The sequence below is a fragment of the Phyllobates terribilis genome, unplaced genomic scaffold, assembly GCF_046119375.1.
Source record: "Phyllobates terribilis strain yellow unplaced genomic scaffold, ASM4611937v1 Scaffold_8__6_contigs__length_399053987, whole genome shotgun sequence".
In the NCBI taxonomy this organism is placed as follows: Eukaryota; Metazoa; Chordata; class Amphibia; order Anura; family Dendrobatidae; genus Phyllobates; species Phyllobates terribilis.
Genome location: NW_027362768.1, coordinates 57959733 through 57978480, shown reverse-complemented (window position 1 = coordinate 57978480; position 18748 = coordinate 57959733). Strand labels below are relative to the sequence as shown.

Here is an 18748-nt window from a genome sequence, read left to right as displayed (position 1 = left end):
ACATACACCTTAGCCACATTCATTACAACTCAGTTTTTCACAATTCCTGACATTTAATCTTAGTACACATCCTTCTCTCTTAGATCAGTTTGGACCACTACCATTTCAAGAATGTGAAATGTCAGAATAATATAGAGACAATTATTTATTTCAGTTTTTATTTCTTTTATAACATGCCCAGTTGACTTTAAATTGTCTAACTTGGGTGGCGTGTTTTGAGTAGCCTTCCACAATAAGTTGCTGGAACTTTGATCCACTCCTCCTCACAGAACAGATGTCAGTCATGTTTGTTGGACTCTTTAATCACTTAAAATTTTCAATTCTGTCCATATATATTTGGGGGGCGTTTAGGTTAGGATTTTGTGATGGCCACTCCATTAACTTCAATTTGTTGTCCTTAATCCATTTTTGCCACAACTTTGTAAGTATAATTGGGGTCATTGTTCATTTTGAAAACCCATTTTTGATAAATCTTTAGATTTCTGGCTGATGTCTTTTTAGACGTTGCTTCAATATCTCTAGAATATAAGAATATACAGTAGCTTGCAAATTTATTTACCCCCCTTGGATTTTTACCTATTTTGTTACATTACAACCTGTGTTTATATCATTTTGTAATCCGATTTGTGTGTGATACATCAGCACTAAATAGTCTAAGTTGATGAAGTGAAAAAAATATAGGCATAAATTAAATTTATGGCATAAAATAAAAATTTTCATGTGCATAAGTATTCACACCTTTTGCTATGAAGTACCTAAAAATTTCTGGTGGAAGCAATTACCTTCATTACTCATATGCTTAGAGAAAGGAAGTCCACCTGTGTGCAATCTAAATGTCACATGGTCTGTCAGTATATATACACCTTTTCTGAAAGGCCACAGAGGCTGCAACACCATTAAGCAAGAAGCACCACTAACTAAACAACACCATGAAGACCAAGGATATCTCCAAACAAGTAAGGGACAAAGTTGTTGAGAAGTAAAAGTCAGGGTTGGGTTAGAAAAAAATATCCCAATCTCTGATGATCCCCTGGAGCACCATCAAATCCATTATCATCAAATGGAAAGAAAATGGTACCACAACAAACCTACCAAGAGAGGGCCGCCCACCAAAACTTTCAGCCAGGGCAAGGAAGGCATTAATCAGGAAGGCAGCACAGAGACCAAAGGTAACACTGAAAGAGCTACAGAGTTCCCAAGCAGAGACTGGAGTATATGACCACAATAAACTGTACACTCCACAGAGGTGGACTTTATGAAAGGGTGGGCAAAAAAAACCTTTACTTACAAAAATTATAAGGTTCATTTTGAGTTTACCAAAAGACATGTGGGAGACTCCCCAAATGTATAGAGGAAGGTGCTGTGGTCTGATCAGACCAAATTTTACTTTTTGGCCATCAAGGTAAATGCTATGTCTGACGTCAAACCAACACAGCTTATCACCCCAAGAACACCATCCCCACAATGAACCATGGTGGTGGCAGCATTATGCTGTGGGGATATTTTTCAGCAGCGAAATACAGGGATATTCTTGAGATAAACCTGTTTCAGTTTGTCAGTGATTTGAGATTGGTATGGAGGTTCACCTTCCAACAAGACAATGTCCCCAAGCATACTGCTAAAGCGACACTCGAGTAGTTTAAGGGAAAACGTGTAAATGTATTGGAGTGGCCTAGTAAAAGCCGAGACCTTAATGCTATTGAGAATCTGTGGTCAGACTTGAAGATTGCTGTACACCAGAGGAAACCATCTAACTTGAAGGAGCTGGAGCAGTTTTGCCTTGAGGAATGGGTAAAAATCCCAGTGATAAGATGTGGAAAGCTCATAGAGACTTATCCAAAGTGAATTGTAGCTGTAATTGCCACAAAGGAAGGCTCTACAAAGTGCTGACTTTAAGGGGGGGTGAATAGTTATGCACACTGAAGTTTTCAGTTATTTTGTCCTATTTGTTGTTTGCTTCACAATAAAAAGAAAACCAAAGGTTCACCAAATGTTTACACTTGTAGCATTTTCTTTACATAAACTGATGCAAACCTTCAAAAAAAACAAAACAGTAAAATTCCAGGTTGTGAGGGGATGAAAAATGCCACGGGGGATGAATACTTTTACAAGCCACTGTAGATCTTTTGCATCTGATCTTCACAAGGTTGTTTGCTGTTGTTCTTGATTTGATTTGTAATTCTCAAACTATTATTTGTTTACCCCTAGGAGACAGAATGCATCTACTTTCAGTACATACTTTGTGGCACCTTATTGTTTAACTACTTTGCGAACAGCCCATAGAATTTAAAGATCTTGGCGGCCGGCATTCTACTCTGCAGTGACATTCTAAAATGTCTTTGCACAGTAAAGCAGGAGGAAGGAGTCAGCTGTCAGATGCAGCTAGCTCCCTATAGAGAAGGAAGAGATGTTTATTACTGTCTCTGACTTCTTTAATTTATCGCTATATACACTGTGCTGATGTGTATACAGTAATAGGAAGTGTGCCTTACTCTTATGGACAAAATCATTGCAAGAAATGTGCCATAAAAAATAACTGTTAATGATAATCTTTAAAATGTTATTATTAGTGATGAGTGAGTATGTTCCGTTAACCCTTTCGTCGAGTATACTTGGCCGAGCACCGAGTATTTATAGAATGCTCGGGCTTTAAGTTTTCGTCGCTCCTTGAACATGATTTGCAACTGTTTGACAGATTTAATACATGTGAGGAATGCTGGAAAAACAGGCATTCCTCACATGTATTAAATCTGTCAAACAGTCGCAAATCATGTTCACGGAGCGACGAAAACTTAAAGCCCGAGCATTCTATAAATACTCGGTGCTTGGCCGAGTATATGTGTCACCCTGGCCTGAATGCCACAAATATAATAAAGCTGTGTCTGAGAGCAAGGGGGAGGTCTTCTAGTCAAGGACCATTAGCATGCAGCACCTCCTGTCCCAGACCAGTAGGGGGAGCAGGCTGCACCTATAAAAGCTGGAGCTGGGGGCAGGGTTAGGTAGAACCGGACAACCTGTCTCTGGATAGAGAAGTGTCCCAGAGCAGGGAGAGACAGTTGTGTTGCAGCCTAAGAGGACGTGTGGCAGTAGGAGAGCCACGAGCCAGGGACAAAGGCGAAGTGAGCCTGTCCTGGCAGATAAAGAGACTAATATACCAGACTTTGGTGTCTGAGGCTGGGAGGATTCCACGTCCTACAGCAGATAACCAGTCCACAGGGGACTGTATGTTCCTTGGCCTAAGAAGCCCGGAGGCTCCGCCACAGCAGAAGGGACCAGCAAAGCCGTACCAGGCCGGGAGTAGAAAGGGACCCAAGTTGCAAGCCATATGGGCGAGAGGACACGGTGAGCTCGTGAACGTGGGCTGTTACACTACAAGGAGGGAAATAGCCAGAAGGAGCACAGAGAGCACGGTAGGCCTACACCCTCACCCTGACCAGGGCCAGCCTCCCACTTGCTCTCAGACATCCAGGCCCCCACCTAGCCGGGCCTGTTTCTGGGTCATATTACCTGTTCTAATAAAGACCCTGAACTGTTTAAGAGGCCTCCGTTTCCTGGCTATCGCGGTCGGAATCATCCCCTCCATCATCCATTATATATTCTGCCCTGGGGCCATACTCCTCCCGTGGGGAGTTGAACTATTCAGTGCTGCACATTTATATCAGCCCCAGCGGTCTGCACTGCAGCGGCGGTTAGCCCTGACCGCAATCCACGGGTGGCGTAGTCGGACATTACCTACAGCACATAGCAGACTACCACTGGTCTGACCACCCTGAGCCACGGAACCAGGTCGCCACTACTACTCCCAGCATTGCCCTGAAGCCCGGTTCCGAGTGCCCCACGGCCCAGGGGGTGAGTCATATACTCAGCGAAAGTGTTAACCGAACATACTCACTCATCACTAGTTATTATCTAAACAATTAAAAACATATATAATTACCAAAACCAAACCAAAAGGATCAATTGGACCAGGAGTATAAGCAATAAGAAGATATAATATGGTGTAGATAGGATACTCTATTGCAGAACTATCACATCCTGCCTTTCCTCGGAGGTTGGCACCCTCTATGTGTGTGCATATCTGCATACTGTATGTGTGTACATGTCTGCGCATTGTACGTGTATGCATGTCTGTGTATTGTACATGTGTGCATGTCTGCGTATTGTGTGTGCATGTCTGCGTACTGTACGAGTATGCATGTCTGTGTATTGTACGTGTGTGCATGTCTGCATATTGTGTGTGCATGTCTGCGTACTGTACGTGTGTGCATGTCTGGGTATTGTGTGTGTGCATGTCTGCATACTGTATGTGTGTACATGTCTGAGTACTTTATGTGTGTACATGTCTGCGTACTGTATGTGTGTACAAGTCTGTGTACTGTGCGTGTGCATGTCTACGTATTGTACGTGTGTGCATGTCTGCGTATTGTGTGTGTGCATGTCAGCATTTTGTGTGTGTGCATGTCTGCGTACTGTATGTGTGTACATGTCCGCGTATTGTGGTAATGTGTGCATGGATGTCTGCATACTGTGTGCGTGCATGTTTGCGTACTGTACGTGTGTACATGTCTATGTATTGCACGTGTGTGCATGTCTGCGTATTGTGTGTGTGTGCATGTCTGTGTATGGTGTGTGTGCATGTCTGCGTTTTGTGTGCATGCATGTCTGCGTACTGTATGTGCGTACATGTCTGAGTATTGTGTGGGTGCATGTTTGCTTACTGTGTGTACATGTCTGTGTACTGTGTGCGTGCATGTCTGCATACTGTGCGTGCATGTCTGCGTACTGTGTGCGTGCATGTCTGCGTACTGTATGTGTGTACATATCTGCGTATTGTATGAGTGCACATGTCGGCGTATTGTGTGCGTGCATGTCTGCGTACTGTATGTGTGTACATAGCTGCGTATTGTATGAGTGTACATGTCGGCGTATTGTGTGCGTGCATGTCTGCGTACTGTATGTGTGTACATGTCTACGTATTGTGTGTGTGCATGTCTGGGTATTGTATGAGTGTACATGTCTGCGTACTGTATATGTGTGCATGTCTGGGTATTGTGTGTGTACATATCTGCGTATTGTATGAGTGTACTGTACATGTCTGCATACTATATATGTGTGCATGTCTGTGTAGCGCCCCGAGGGTTCGGCCGCTACAGGGGTATTGCACCTCAGACCAGAGGTGTGGTATTCCACTCCCAGGTAAGGATGGAGTATGGACCAGGGCTCAGTTAGCTGCATACAGCACACACACCCCATTTCCGAGGGACAGCTCAACGGTGCTCCCACTAGACATAAGTGCAGGCACGACCGACTATGTCCCTGCCTGGAGTGGGGAGGGGGGTGGAACACCCAGTGCTGTAGGAGCAGATAGGGGTTGGTTCCTGAGCGTAGGAAGGAGCTCATTGGTTGCTGGTCACCTGGGCTCATGGTCAGAGGGAGGTATAAAAGGTGGGCACCATCTTAGTTCTGGGTCAGTTCAGCCAGAGGAGAAGACAGGGAGTAGAGGCTCTGTAGGAGCTCTACTCCAGAAGGGCCTAGTGAGAGGCCGAGGAGGAGGTGAAGGGGAGCTGGGATTTTGGCTCATCTCAGCTCCAAGAGAAAGGAACAGAAAGGAACAGAAAGGAACAGAGAAAGAGAAGGAGAGACAGAGAAACAGAAGGGCTCAGGAACAAGAAGGTGGAAGGGACCCTAAGAACCCACGAGAATCCAGGGTGCAGGGTCAGACAGATTAAGGGTACCGGATCCCAAGTTGGTGGAGGAGAAACAACCCTCAGCCAAAGACCGGTCGTCGTGATCATCTATTGGTGCGACACCTCATCAAACCTGCTAGGAAGGCACCATATAGGACAGCGGAGGACGGGGCCCACGTTTAACCGCACGAGTCCGCGGCAGCCGGACAAAAGTGGGTCACTGGTGAGGCAGGCCAGAGAAAGGACTAAAGGGGGTCCTGTGCCATGCTCTTGACTGCTTGGGAGTTGACCGAGCCCCGCACCTGGTGGACGCAGCACGGCTCGGGCGGTCACTGCTGACGGAAGTGACCCGGAACAAACGAACAGTGAGTAAAGACCCTGGACTGTAACTTGTTGTCCGTGTGCTTCTTCGCTCCTCCGGCACTACCGGTACTGGGACCTTCACCACCATCACTCCCACCATCTACTACACTGCCCTGGGGCCGCACTCTTCCCGTGGTGAGTCACACTACCCTAGCTGCACACCTCATCAGCCCCAGCGGTCTGCATGCAGCGGCGGTTCCTAATAACCGCAATCCACGGGTGGCGTAGTCGGACATTATTTGAAGCACGTAGCAGACTACCATTGGCCTGACCACCCTGAGCCGCGGGACCGGGCCGCCACTACTACTCCCCCCATCGTTCCCCTATCGCCCGGATCCGCGTGCCCCACGGCCCAGGGGGCGAGTCATCTGCATATGTGAAGGATGAGGGGGCAGGCTGGGCCCGGTGTTGTATACCTATATTTATGTGCTGTATCTGCGCATCATGAATTATGGTATGTGTTAAAGGGGCCCACTGAGACTCTTTCACCCGGGGCCTACGAAAACCTGGAGCCAGCTCTGTGTCACTGCATTGGATATTTAAGAAAATCATGATCTTCCAAGTTACAGGCTTTCATGGATGAAGAACACCACTTTATTTTCCCTCTAGTCGCCTCAGTAAGAAAAGCTATGGTGCTTCTTACTGAGGCAATATAGACAATAATGTGGGTCAGACTGCATGTCTGGAGTCTTTGAGGAGATATCCAATCTAGATTATACATGCATAAATCAATTAACATACAGAGTACCACTGAATATGACCTCAAATGGTTGTTGTCTCCAGAAATCCTCTGCGAAATGAGGTCACTGGCGTTGGCCCCTCTTTGTCAGGAGAAATATGAGGAGGTTGTTATAAAAGCTTTGATTCTAAGGGCACATAGAATATGTGTAAAAAAAAACAAGCAAAAAACAATTCCCATTCAGTGTAAAACAAATTCTTTTTAAGGCACTCATGTACTTTAGGAATCTCCATTGAATCAGGAAGAACATGATCAGGCCACAAAACATGTCTGTGTTTTCTACCATAACAAATTGAGAGAAACCAATAGCCATATCTGTTAAGAAACGGATGCATTGTCCCAAATTAAATCTGAGAAATATTTTTCCAGTTCAGGAAAGGAGGAGCGCCAGTAGATCTGGTGTCCACCAGACAGATATAAACTTGAAAGAAAAAGCATAACATAAATAAACCAGCAGGGCCTCAATATCAAGTAAACCAAGAAGAAAATAGACCCCTAAAAATACCTTTTACTCTTACATTTAAAAGAGAAACACTCATAAACAACCTTTCTAAAAAATAGAGGTATAACCAATTAAGGCCATTCAGGGTTACACAACAATGAACATATAGATACACATATAGTGGTGGGGACTATCAAATCCATAATGATCCCTATCAGTCTCCCTAACTGACAGCGGAGGTTAACACCTTAATAGTAGTGAATTGGCACACCCGCTCCACGTCTGTATCCCTGAAAGTCCTATTAACCCCTAGAGTACAAAAAAGTGGCAGCACAAACAGAAAATAACAAAAGTCGTTTGTATACCGACAAAGCCTATATTAGAATAATGGCCTTAGAAAATCTTTATATAGTAGTACATTGGATACCAGATAGTAGATAATGATTGATCAAAAGTTAGAGTCCCTCTGTCCCAGAGCACCCTTTATCAGGGACAAAAATCAATATAACATAGTCTATTGAATAACAAATGTTTAGGCAGTAATTTATCCACAATTAAAGTCTCTCTGCCCTAAAGGCCCTTTTTATCAAGGCTATACGGGTTCATAAGTCTCTGGCGGTATAAAGATGATAATGAAGAAAAACCTGTCATTGATTAATACAGAGCCATAGGAACCAAGCATGTGGAAAATCAGGGTATGGCATGAAAAGCTCCAAAATGAATAATATAATTAGATCAAATAACTCACAATGTACTAAGGTCAGAAATGCTGGTGCACCTATATACACACTTCCTCCGTTCATGGAAACAAAACTTTCCTGTACTGCAGTCAGGAATTTCAGGAAGAAACTATCAATGTGAGACAAAATGATACTTATCAGCCATGATGGTAAGTATGGACTACTCCTTCATCCCAACGCGTTTCCCCCTGTTCGTCTCAGGGTTCATCAGGGGACTAGTGGGGATAATAGTACTCCTCACTGCAGGCCACACAGGTTTTGAGCGTGGCATCTAAGCAACAGACACTGACATTTATGGCGGTAGTGTGCGCAGATTTCCGGCTTCAAAATGAGGCCTTCGGTTCTCCGGTTCTTGAGGAGAAACATGAAGTGCTCATCGGCCTTTCAGGCAACATAAGTCTGAATTGCTTTCATCTAAACTGTTGTTACTGCTATCTCAACTGACACAGGCATCACTAGGGACTGTGGGGTCAGGATCTCTAGTCTATACAGGAGCGGTCATGGTCAGTTGCAGTTTTTAGTGTGTTACCTATTTTCTCAAGTAAGTTGCAACACGATCATAACAGTAACAATGTTTTGAACTTTTGACTTTCAGGCTCCATATCTCACCTTCCACTACTGCTTCGAACGTGAGACTACCATTATTTTATAGATAATCATCTTGGCTATCTCATACATAAATTTTTCTCATCAGTGCATGTTCTCCCCGTATTTGCGTAGGTTTCCTTTGGGTTCTTCGATTTTCTCCCACACCGCAAAGACATACTGATAGAGGATTTAGATTGTGAGCCCCAATGGGGACAGTGAAGACAATTACCGTAAAACACTGTGGAATATTATGGAGTTGTATAAGTAACCATAATAAATAGGTTAGGATTACTAGTGCAAATTAATTACTTATTGTTATTGTTTAAAAACGTCCTCCTAAGGCAGTGATTGACTGAGTGGCCATTTCTGATGTCTTTAGACAGGATCAGAAAGCAAAGACCACTATGGACCAGATAAGCATAAAAAAAGAGCTGCAGGGGATCTGTGATGGCACAAATTTTACTCATTTTTTTTACCAGTCTGAGCCCTTTTCATTTTTGCTTTTCCGAAGGATAATCTTTTAAATGTATCCACATGTTAAAAAAAAACAAAAAACTTGGTATGCCCTTAGTTTTTCACATGAAGAATAGAATGATGCAGTTCCAGCTCTATAGCCTGGTGAACAAAGCCTTATGTACTAACCTTCTGACGGTGTGATGCTCACTTTTGGTTTGCTTGATTAACTTGAATTATCTTTAGGTTTAAGAAGTCCAGTTTAAGCAAAGATTTTTAGAGTATGCTATGGAATAACTTATTTGCTTTGAATAAAGGTATATGCCAACGATGCAGATTTTAAGCAGAAATTTCCTGAGCGTTTTTTCCTCTCCCTGGCAGAAAAAACGCATGCAGATTTTACATGCGTTTTTCCTGCCAGGGAGGAGTTTTTAAGCGTTTTTACATGCGTTTATGCATGCGTTTTTTCAAGCGATTTTGAGCATCGCTTGGAAAAGGGCTTGACAAGTTGGTCACACAATATAAATTCATGCAACTGGCATGGATTTATATTGTGTGACCGAGATTTCAGCTTAAAATACTGCACCTATAGTAAAAAAAAAATAAATTATGAAGTAAAAACTAAAAAAAAAATATTCATAATCACCTCTTCGGCGGCCCCCGGTCTGCTCCTGGCGGCGTCCTCTCTCCTTGGCGTCCCGCGGTGTTCTGCCAGGACCTGCGGGGACGTCATTTAATCAGCTGATGGTCACACGACCATCACCTGACCGCTGACGTCAGCGGTCGCGTGACCATCCGCTGACTAAATGACGTCACCGCAGGTCCTGGCAGAACAACGCGGGACGTCAAGTAGAGAGGACGCCGCCGGGAGCAGACCGGGGGCCGCCGGAGAGGAGAGTATGAATATTTTTTGGGATTTTTTGCTTTATAATTCTTTTTTAACTTGCAGGTACCATGGTACCCGGGTTGGAGGAGAATCTCCTCTTCTCCAGACCCGGATACCATTCACGTATTGAACCGCATAACATCCGCATGTATACATGTTTACATGCGGATGTTATGCGGTTCAATGCAAGTCAATGGAGGCGATTTCGCAGTGAAATCGCACAATAAATGGTTGTGCTGCGGATTTTTCTGCAATGATAATTCGCAGTGGAAATTTACGCAGCATGTGCACAGCACATGCAGATTATCATTGGGAAACATGGCAGACATCTTAAGAAGCGATTTTAATGCGTTTCCGCGGCGGAAATACTGTGAACGTGCTCGGATAAGGGGTTATATGAGCATGCTCGGGTGCTTACTGAGTATCTTCGGCATGCTCGAAAAGTTGGTTTGAGTCACCGCAGCTGCATGTCTCGCGGCTGTTTGACAGCTACAACACATGTAGGGATTGCCTAGCAAACAGAAATATCACTTGTTACTGTACCTGAATGCAGGTGGTCTGTCAGGTCTCATTCAGACGTCCGATTTTTCCATGTACAAGAAAAATGGACAGATTTTTTTGGATCAGACTTTGATCAGAGCATAGTCCAAATATCAGCAGTTTTTCTCGTACATGGAGAAAAAAAAGTTTCTCCACTTTCTCCTTTCTGACAGTCTCTGATTTTTCCATGGACCCATAGACTTATATTGCTGATTTTGAATCGACCCTCAGATCAAAATCGGACATGTCTCTGAGATTTTCCACAGACTGAGTGAAATATCACGGACAAGTGAATGGCCCCATAGACTATCACAGGTATGAGTGTTATTTGTGAAAATTACGGATAGGATTTGTACTCAAAAATCGGACATCTGAATGAGGCTTTGGGCAATTCTTTATCATTATAATACTTCTATACGCATTTAATGATATTTAATGTTGGGCATATGACATACAGAAATTTGGCAGTATACAAATTGGCAAAATATAGTGTTAATGTTGTTTAAAATAGTAATATTTTCACTTTTACAGAATAACTATACAATAATGGAAGATTTAGAAACACAAAGTGTTGAAGAAGAGACTGATTTTGAAGGCTCTGCTACGAACACAGGTAATGAACAAAAATATGATGATCTATAAAACACCAAATTGCCCCAAGGGGCAAATAGATCCCAGATTAAGGGATTTTAAAACATGACTTTTATTTATCTATCATTAAAAATTAAAGATTAAAATTATTGCTGCAAAGATCCTGTATTATTACTGTATTACTATATTATTATTTCAGACCTCAAAAACAATGTCAATTTCTAAAGAAACAAGTCTTACTATACATCCACATCTAAATATCACAGCGGCAGTCTGAGTTCATGCTTTAGTATTTAGATGTCTTTATTGTTGCTACTTATTAGAATCATACAGCATTTAAAAGACGTATATAGGAGTGGCTATATACGTACGTCTTTTTAATGCTGTATAATTTACCACTATCATGAAGTACAATATGTCACGAAAAAAACAATCTCAGAGTCACTGAGACCCGTTGAAGCGTTCCAGAGTTATCACCACATTAAATGACAGTGGTCAGATTTCAAAAATGTGGTCTGATCATTAAAGTTCAAATTGGCTCCTTCACTAAGGGGTTAAAAAATCATAAATAAATAGCATACATGAAAATAAGTGTCTGCAATATATCTTATCAGAGAAATTTGCTTCATTCTCCTCATGGAATATTTTTTCAGTCTCAATTCATGGGTAAAATCTGTATTCAATGAAGACAGACTTTCATACTACTAAGATTGGAGATGACAATTGGTGCTTCTAAAATTCTATGGAAAGTGGACAGTGGTGGAGGAGAATGGATCTAGATGCAAACACAGACATTCTGGTACCAGCTCTAATAACTCAGTAATTGGAAAATTTCTGACGACTGATTTTACCAATGAATTCAGAATTTTGAGAATGAATGCCTACTATTTTGCAGTCCCTTTAGAGGACTTGAACATGGGATCATCTGAATACACAGCAATACTAGGGTACTATCAAAAACCTTAGTCTTCTTTGAATGAAAGTCACAGGCTTATTTTCATAGGATTACCGTCATGACAGGCATAAAAGTCTTCAGCGGATCGTGTTTCGGGGGTGCCGATTGGCGGTTAGAACAAAGCACCTCTGGGCTGCATGCTGTAAATGCCACTTCAAAGATTGACAGCAGCATTTACTGGGTTAAAAGCTGTGGATGTATTTCAACTTCACTCGTGTCTATTAAAAGGCAGGTGATGGCTGAATAACACAGCTTCTGAGCCTGCATCAAAGAACCGGATCAGAGATATGACATCATAGTACGTCAAATGTCAGGAAGGGGTTCAAATATATTACAAAATTTCTTATTCTATTGATTCAGAAGAATAAATTAAAACAATGGTTACTATTTAAACATGTTGTGCTACTCCTGTACAGTGACATGTAAAAATTTGGGCACCCCTGGTCAAAATTACTATTAGTGTGAACAGTTAAGCAAGTTGAAGATGAAATGATCTCTAAAAGACCTAAAGTTAATGATGACACATTTCCTTTGTATTTTTGGCAAAAAATATATATTGTCATTTTTTTCATTTTAAAAATTACAAAAAGGAAAATGGGCCAATGGAAAAGTTTGGGCACCCTTGGAGATTTGTGTGCTCGGATAACTTTGACCAAGGATTCAGACCTTAATTAGCCTGTTAGGGTTATGGCTTGATCACATTCATAGTTAGGAAAGGCCAGGTGATGCAAAATTCCCAGCTTTATAAAAACCCAGCCTCCTCTAATCTTTTGCCAAAAAACAGCAGCTATGGGTTCTTCTAAGCAGATGCCTAACACTCTAAAAATGATGGAGTCCCACAAAGCAGAAAGAAGCTATAAGAAGATAGCAAAGCGTTTTCAAATTGCCCTTTATTTAGTTCGAAATGTAATTAAGAAATGGTAGTTATTAGTAACAGTGGAGGTCAAGATAAGGTCTGGAAGACCAAGCAACATTTCAGTGAGAGCTGATCGTAGGATTACTAGAGAGGCAAATCGGAAACCCCCCCAACTTTTACGCAAAAGACCTTGAAGCACCGAAGAAGAAATACTTTATACACATGCGAAGTGAAATATAAAAATAAATTTTATTTAAATAGATCATAAAAACAAAAGATGGCAAAAAATGGCATAACATGCAAACGTATAAGTAGGCAAAAAACACAGATGAGGCAAATTGGTGAAAAGCTGGTGATATTGATATAAACAGCAAAATTTATACATAACAATATATAAAAAAGCAAGAGCAGTATACAAAGGCAACAAGTAACATCAGCTTTCTATTTCAGGTATAACCTTTAGACAGAAAATCATAACACAATAAACAAAGCTATATATATCAAATGCACATAGATACTTTGTCTATATCCACAGGGCATAAATGAGAAGTCTTGTAGAAAATTAGAGTATACCATTCATTAATGTCCTTCAAAATACAAATAGATGTAAACAATTATATAGTAACAGATAAGCCTTATAGAAATGGGTATAAATATACTTGCATCGAGCCAAGTGACTAAAGCTGTTATATATTATTATTATTTATTATTATAGTGCCATTAATTCCATGGCGCTTTACATGTGAAAAAGGGGTATACGTAGCAGACGACAAGTACAATAGTTTGAACAAAAACAAGTCACCGACTGGTACAGGAGGAGAGAGGACCCAGCCAGCGAGGGATCACAATCTAGAAGGGGGGTGAGGTTACAGTAGGTGAGGGCACAGCTGGTCGTGCAGCGAGGGTTACTGCAGGTTGTAGGTTTGTCAGAAGAGGTGGGTCTTCAGGTTCCTTTTGAAGGTTTCCACGGTAGACGAGAGACTGATGTGTTGGGGTAGAGAGTTCCAGCGTAGGGGGATGCACTGGAGAAATTTTGTATGTGATTGTGGGAAGAGGAGATCAGAGGGGAGTAGAGAAGGAGGTCCTGTGAAGATCGTAGGTTGTGTGCAGGTAGGTACCGGGAGACTAGATCACAGATGTATGGAAAAGACAGGTTGTGGATGGCTTTGTATGCCAACGTTAGGGTCTTGAACTTCAGTCTCTGGGCAATGGGGAGCAAGAGCAGGAATTGGCAGAGGGGAGAGGCAGGGGAATAGTGGGGGTGCAGGTGTATTAGTCGGGCAGAAGAGTTTAGGATAGATAACAGGTGCGAGAGTGGTAGAAGGGAGGCCACAGAACAGGAGGTAGCAGGAGTCGAGGCGAGAGATGATGAGGGCATTCACTAGTGTTTTTGCAGATTCATAGTTGAGGAATGTACGGATACAGGAAATATTTTTGAGTTGGAGTCGGCATGAAGTGGAAAGGGCATGGATATGAGATTTGAAGGAGAGATCAGAGTTAAGGGTTACCCCGAGGCAGAGAGCTTGCGGGACTGGGGAGAGTGGACAGCTACCGACTTTTGATAGATAGGTCAGGTGGGGGGGTTGAGTGAGATTATGGAAAGATGATGAATTTGGTTTTATCCATGTTAAGTTTTAGGAATCAAGCAGAGAAGAAAGATGAAATAGCGGACAGACATTGTGAGATTCTGGTTAGTAAGGAGGTGATATCAGGTCCAGAGAGGTAGATCTGTGTGTCATCAGCATAGAGGTGATACTGGAAGCTGTGAGACTCTATGAGCTGTCCCAGGCTGAAAGTGTAGATGGAGAAGAGCAGGAGTCCTAGAATTGAACCTTGGGGGACACCAACAGGTAGGGGGCGAGATGAGGAGGTGGTGAGTTAGTGGGAGACGCTGAATGTCCGTTCTGTTAGGTATGAGGAGGACAAAGATAGGGCCAAGTATGTGATGCCGAAAGATGAGAGAGTCTGTAGTAAGAGGGAATGGTCCACTGTGTCAGAGGACAGGTCAAGGAGGAGGAGGACAGGGTAGTGTCGCTTGGATTTGGCGGTCAGTAGGTTGCTGATGCCTTTAGTCAGGGCAGTCTCAGTAGAGTGATGCGGTCGGAAGCTAGATTGTAAGCAGTCAAAGAGGGAGCAGGAGGAGAGGTGGGAGGACAGTTCAAAATGGACATTTTTTCCAGTAGTTTTGAGGCATAGGGTAGAAGTGATATGGGGCGATAGCTAGAAAGAGAGGCTGGGTCAAGGGAGGGCTTTCTGAGGATGGGTGTGATCGAGGCATGTTTGAAGCATGAGGGGAAGACGCCAGTTGTTAGACACAGGTTGAAGAGGTGGGTTAGGGTTGGGATGAAGCCTGCGGTGAGGTTTGGGATGAGGTGAGACGGGATTGGGTCAAGTTCACAGGTGGTGAGATGTGACTCGGAGAATACAGAGGAAAGTTGATCTTCCATGATGGTGGAAAAGCTGGTTTTGGAGGAGGAGAGTTGAGTAGTTATGAGAAGGGGCTGTGGAGACTTATGACCAAAGCTTTGCCTTATGTTTTCAATCTTCTGTTTGAAGAATGAGGCAAAGTCTTCAGCTGAGATGAGTGGGGAGGGAGGAGGAGCTGGGGGATGGAGTAAAGAATTGAAAGTACTGAATAGCTGTGTAGGGTTGTGAGACAGGGAGGATATGAGCAATGAGAAGTAGGTTTGTTTTGCTGCAGTTAGTGTGGACTTGAAAGTAGTGAGTGACTGTTTGAATGCGATGAAGTTCTCATTGGAGTGGGACCTTTTCCAACTCTGTTCAGCAACCCTGGAAGCCCATCTCAGTTCTTTAGTCAGGCTGGTGTGCCAGGTTGTGTGAGCATTGGTGTGTGTGAGGGGGCGACTAAATTGAGAGCTGCAGCTGTTGTGGTGTTACATAAAGCAGCAGCAGCATCTGCATCGTGTAAGGAATTTATGTCTGTTAGAGGGAGAAGGGATTCAGAGAGTGAGTGTAGGTCAAGGTGTTTGAGATTTCTGCGAGGGTGTGCAAGTTTCTGGATAGGGGATTGTGGACCTGGAGAGGAGAGGGAAGAGAATGTGAGTAAGTTGTGGTCAGAAAGAGGGAGAGGTGAGTTAGAAAGGTTGGATAGGGAACAGAGGCGGGTGAAGATGAGGTCCAATGTGTGTCCATCTTTGTGAGTGATTGCGGAAGACCAATCAGAAGAATAAATTAAAACAATGGTTACTATTTAAACATGTTGTGCTACTCCTGTACAGTGACATGTAAAAATTTGGGCACCCCTGGTCAAAATTACTATTAGTGTGAACAGTTAAGCAAGTTGAAGATGAAATGATCTCTAAAAGACCTAAAGTTAATGATGACACATTTCCTTTGTATTTTAGGCAAAAAATATATATTGTCATTTTTTTCATTTTAAAAATTACAAAAAGGAAAATGGGCCAATGGAAAAGTTTGGGCACCCTTGGAGATTTGTGTGCTCGGATAACTTTGACCAAGGATTCAGACCTTAATTAGCCTGTTAGGGTTATGGCTTGATCACATTCATAGTTAGGAAAGGCCAGGTGATGCAAAATTCCCAGCTTTATAAAAACCCAGCCTCCTCTAATCTTTTGCCAAAAAACAGCAGCTATGGGTTCTTCTAAGCAGATGCCTAACACTCTAAAAATGATGGAGTCCCACAAAGCAGAAAGAAGCTATAAGAAGATAGCAAAGCGTTTTCAAATTGCCCTTTATTTAGTTCGAAATGTAATTAAGAAATGGTAGTTATTAGTAACAGTGGAGGTCAAGATAAGGTCTGGAAGACCAAGCAACATTTCAGTGAGAGCTGATCGTAGGATTACTAGAGAGGCAAATCGGAAACCCCCCCAACTTTTACGCAAAAGACCTTGAAGCACCGAAGAAGAAATACTTTATACACATGCGAAGTGAAATATAAAAATAAATTTTATTTAAATAGATCATAAAAACAAAAGATGGCAAAAAATGGCATAACATGCAAACGTATAAGTAGGCAAAAAACACAGATGAGGCAAATTGGTGAAAAGCTGGTGATATTGATATAAACAGCAAAATTTATACATAACAATATATAAAAAGGCAAGAGCAGTATACAAAGGCAACAAGTAACATCAGCTTTCTATTTCAGGTATAACCTTTAGACAGAAAATCATAACACAATAAACAAAGCTATATATATCAAATGCACATAGATACTTTGTCTATATCCACAGGGCATAAATGAGAAATCTTGTAGAAAATTAGAGTATACCATTCATTAATGTCCTTCAAAATACAAATAGATGTAAACAATTATATAGTAACAGATAAGCCTTATAGAAATGGGTATAAATATACTTGCATCGAGCCAAGTGACTAAAGCTGTTATATATTATTATTATTTATTATTATAGTGCCATTAATTCCATGGCGCTTTACATGTGAAAAAGGGGTATACGTAGCAGACGACAAGTACAATAGTTTGAACAAAAACAAGTCACCGACTGGTACAGGAGGAGAGAGGACCCAGCCAGCGAGGGATCACAATCTAGAAGGGGGGTGAGGTTACAGTAGGTGAGGGCACAGCTGGTCGTGCAGCGAGGGTTACTGCAGGTTGTAGGTTTGTCAGAAGAGGTGGGTCTTCAGGTTCCTTTTGAAGGTTTCCACGGTAGACGAGAGACTGATGTGTTGGGGTAGAGAGTTCCAGCGTAGGGGGATGCACTGGAGAAATTTTGTATGTGATTGTGGGAAGAGGAGATCAGAGGGGAGTAGAGAAGGAGGTCCTGTGAAGATCGTAGGTTGTGTGCAGGTAGGTACCGGGAGACTAGATCACAGATGTATGGAAAAGACAGGTTGTGGATGGCTTTGTATGCCAACGTTAGGGTCTTGAACTTCAGTCTCTGGGCAATGGGGAGCAAGAGCAGGAATTGGCAGAGGGGAGAGGCAGGGGAATAGTGGGGGTGCAGGTGTATTAGTCGGGCAGAAGAGTTTAGGATAGATAACAGAGGTGCGAGAGTGGTAGAAGGGAGGCCACAGAACAGGAGGTAGCAGGAGTCGAGGCGAGAGATGATGAGGGCATTCACTAGTGTTTTTGCAGATTCATAGTTGAGGAATGTACGGATACAGGAAATATTTTTGAGTTGGAGTCGGCATGAAGTGGAAAGGGCATGGATATGAGATTTGAAGGAGAGATCAGAGTTAAGGGTTACCCCGAGGCAGCGAGCTTGCAGGACTGGGGAGAGTGGACAGCTACCGACTTTGATAGATAGGTCAGGTGGGGGGGTTGAGTGAGATTGTGGAAAGATGATGAATTTGGTTTTATCCATGTTAAGTTTTAGGAATCAAGCAGAGAAGAAAGATGAAATAGCGGACAGACATTGTGAGATTCTGGTTAGTAAGGAGGTGATATCAGGTCCAGAGAGGTAGATCTGTGTGTCATCAGCATAGAGGTGATACTGGAAGCTGTGAGACTCTATGAGCTGTCCCAGGCTGAAAGTGTAGATGGAGAAGAGCAGGAGTCCTAGAATTGAACCTTGGGGGACACCAACAGGTAGGGGGCGAGATGAGGAGGTGGTGAGTTAGTGGGAGACGCTGAATGTCCGTTCTGTTAGGTATGAGGAGGACAAAGATAGGGCCAAGTATGTGATGCCGAAAGATGAGAGAGTCTGTAGTAAGAGGGAATGGTCCACTGTGTCAGAGGACAGGTCAAGGAGGAGGAGGACAGGGTAGTGTCGCTTGGATTTGGCGGTCAGTAGGTTGCTGATGCCTTTAGTCAGGGCAGTCTCAGTAGAGTGATGCGGTCGGAAGCTAGATTGTAAGCAGTCAAAGAGGGAGCAGGAGGAGAGGTGGGAGGACAGTTCAAAATGGACATTTTTTCCAGTAGTTTTGAGGCATAGGGTAGAAGTGATATGGGGCGATAGCTAGAAAG

The 18748-nt window shown here is 42.8% G+C and overlaps 1 protein-coding gene across 1 annotated transcript in view; it reads left to right on the top strand.

Annotated features, from left to right (window-relative positions):
• Positions 1-18748, top strand: part of PDC (phosducin) — a 235009-nt gene that overhangs the window by 142140 nt on the left and 74121 nt on the right. Inside the window, exon 2 of the mRNA XM_073642563.1 lies at positions 10970-11051. Within this exon, the coding sequence (XP_073498664.1) occupies positions 10985-11051 (67 nt within the window). The 5' untranslated portion in view covers positions 10970-10984. The remainder of the gene's footprint in view (positions 1-10969; positions 11052-18748) is intronic.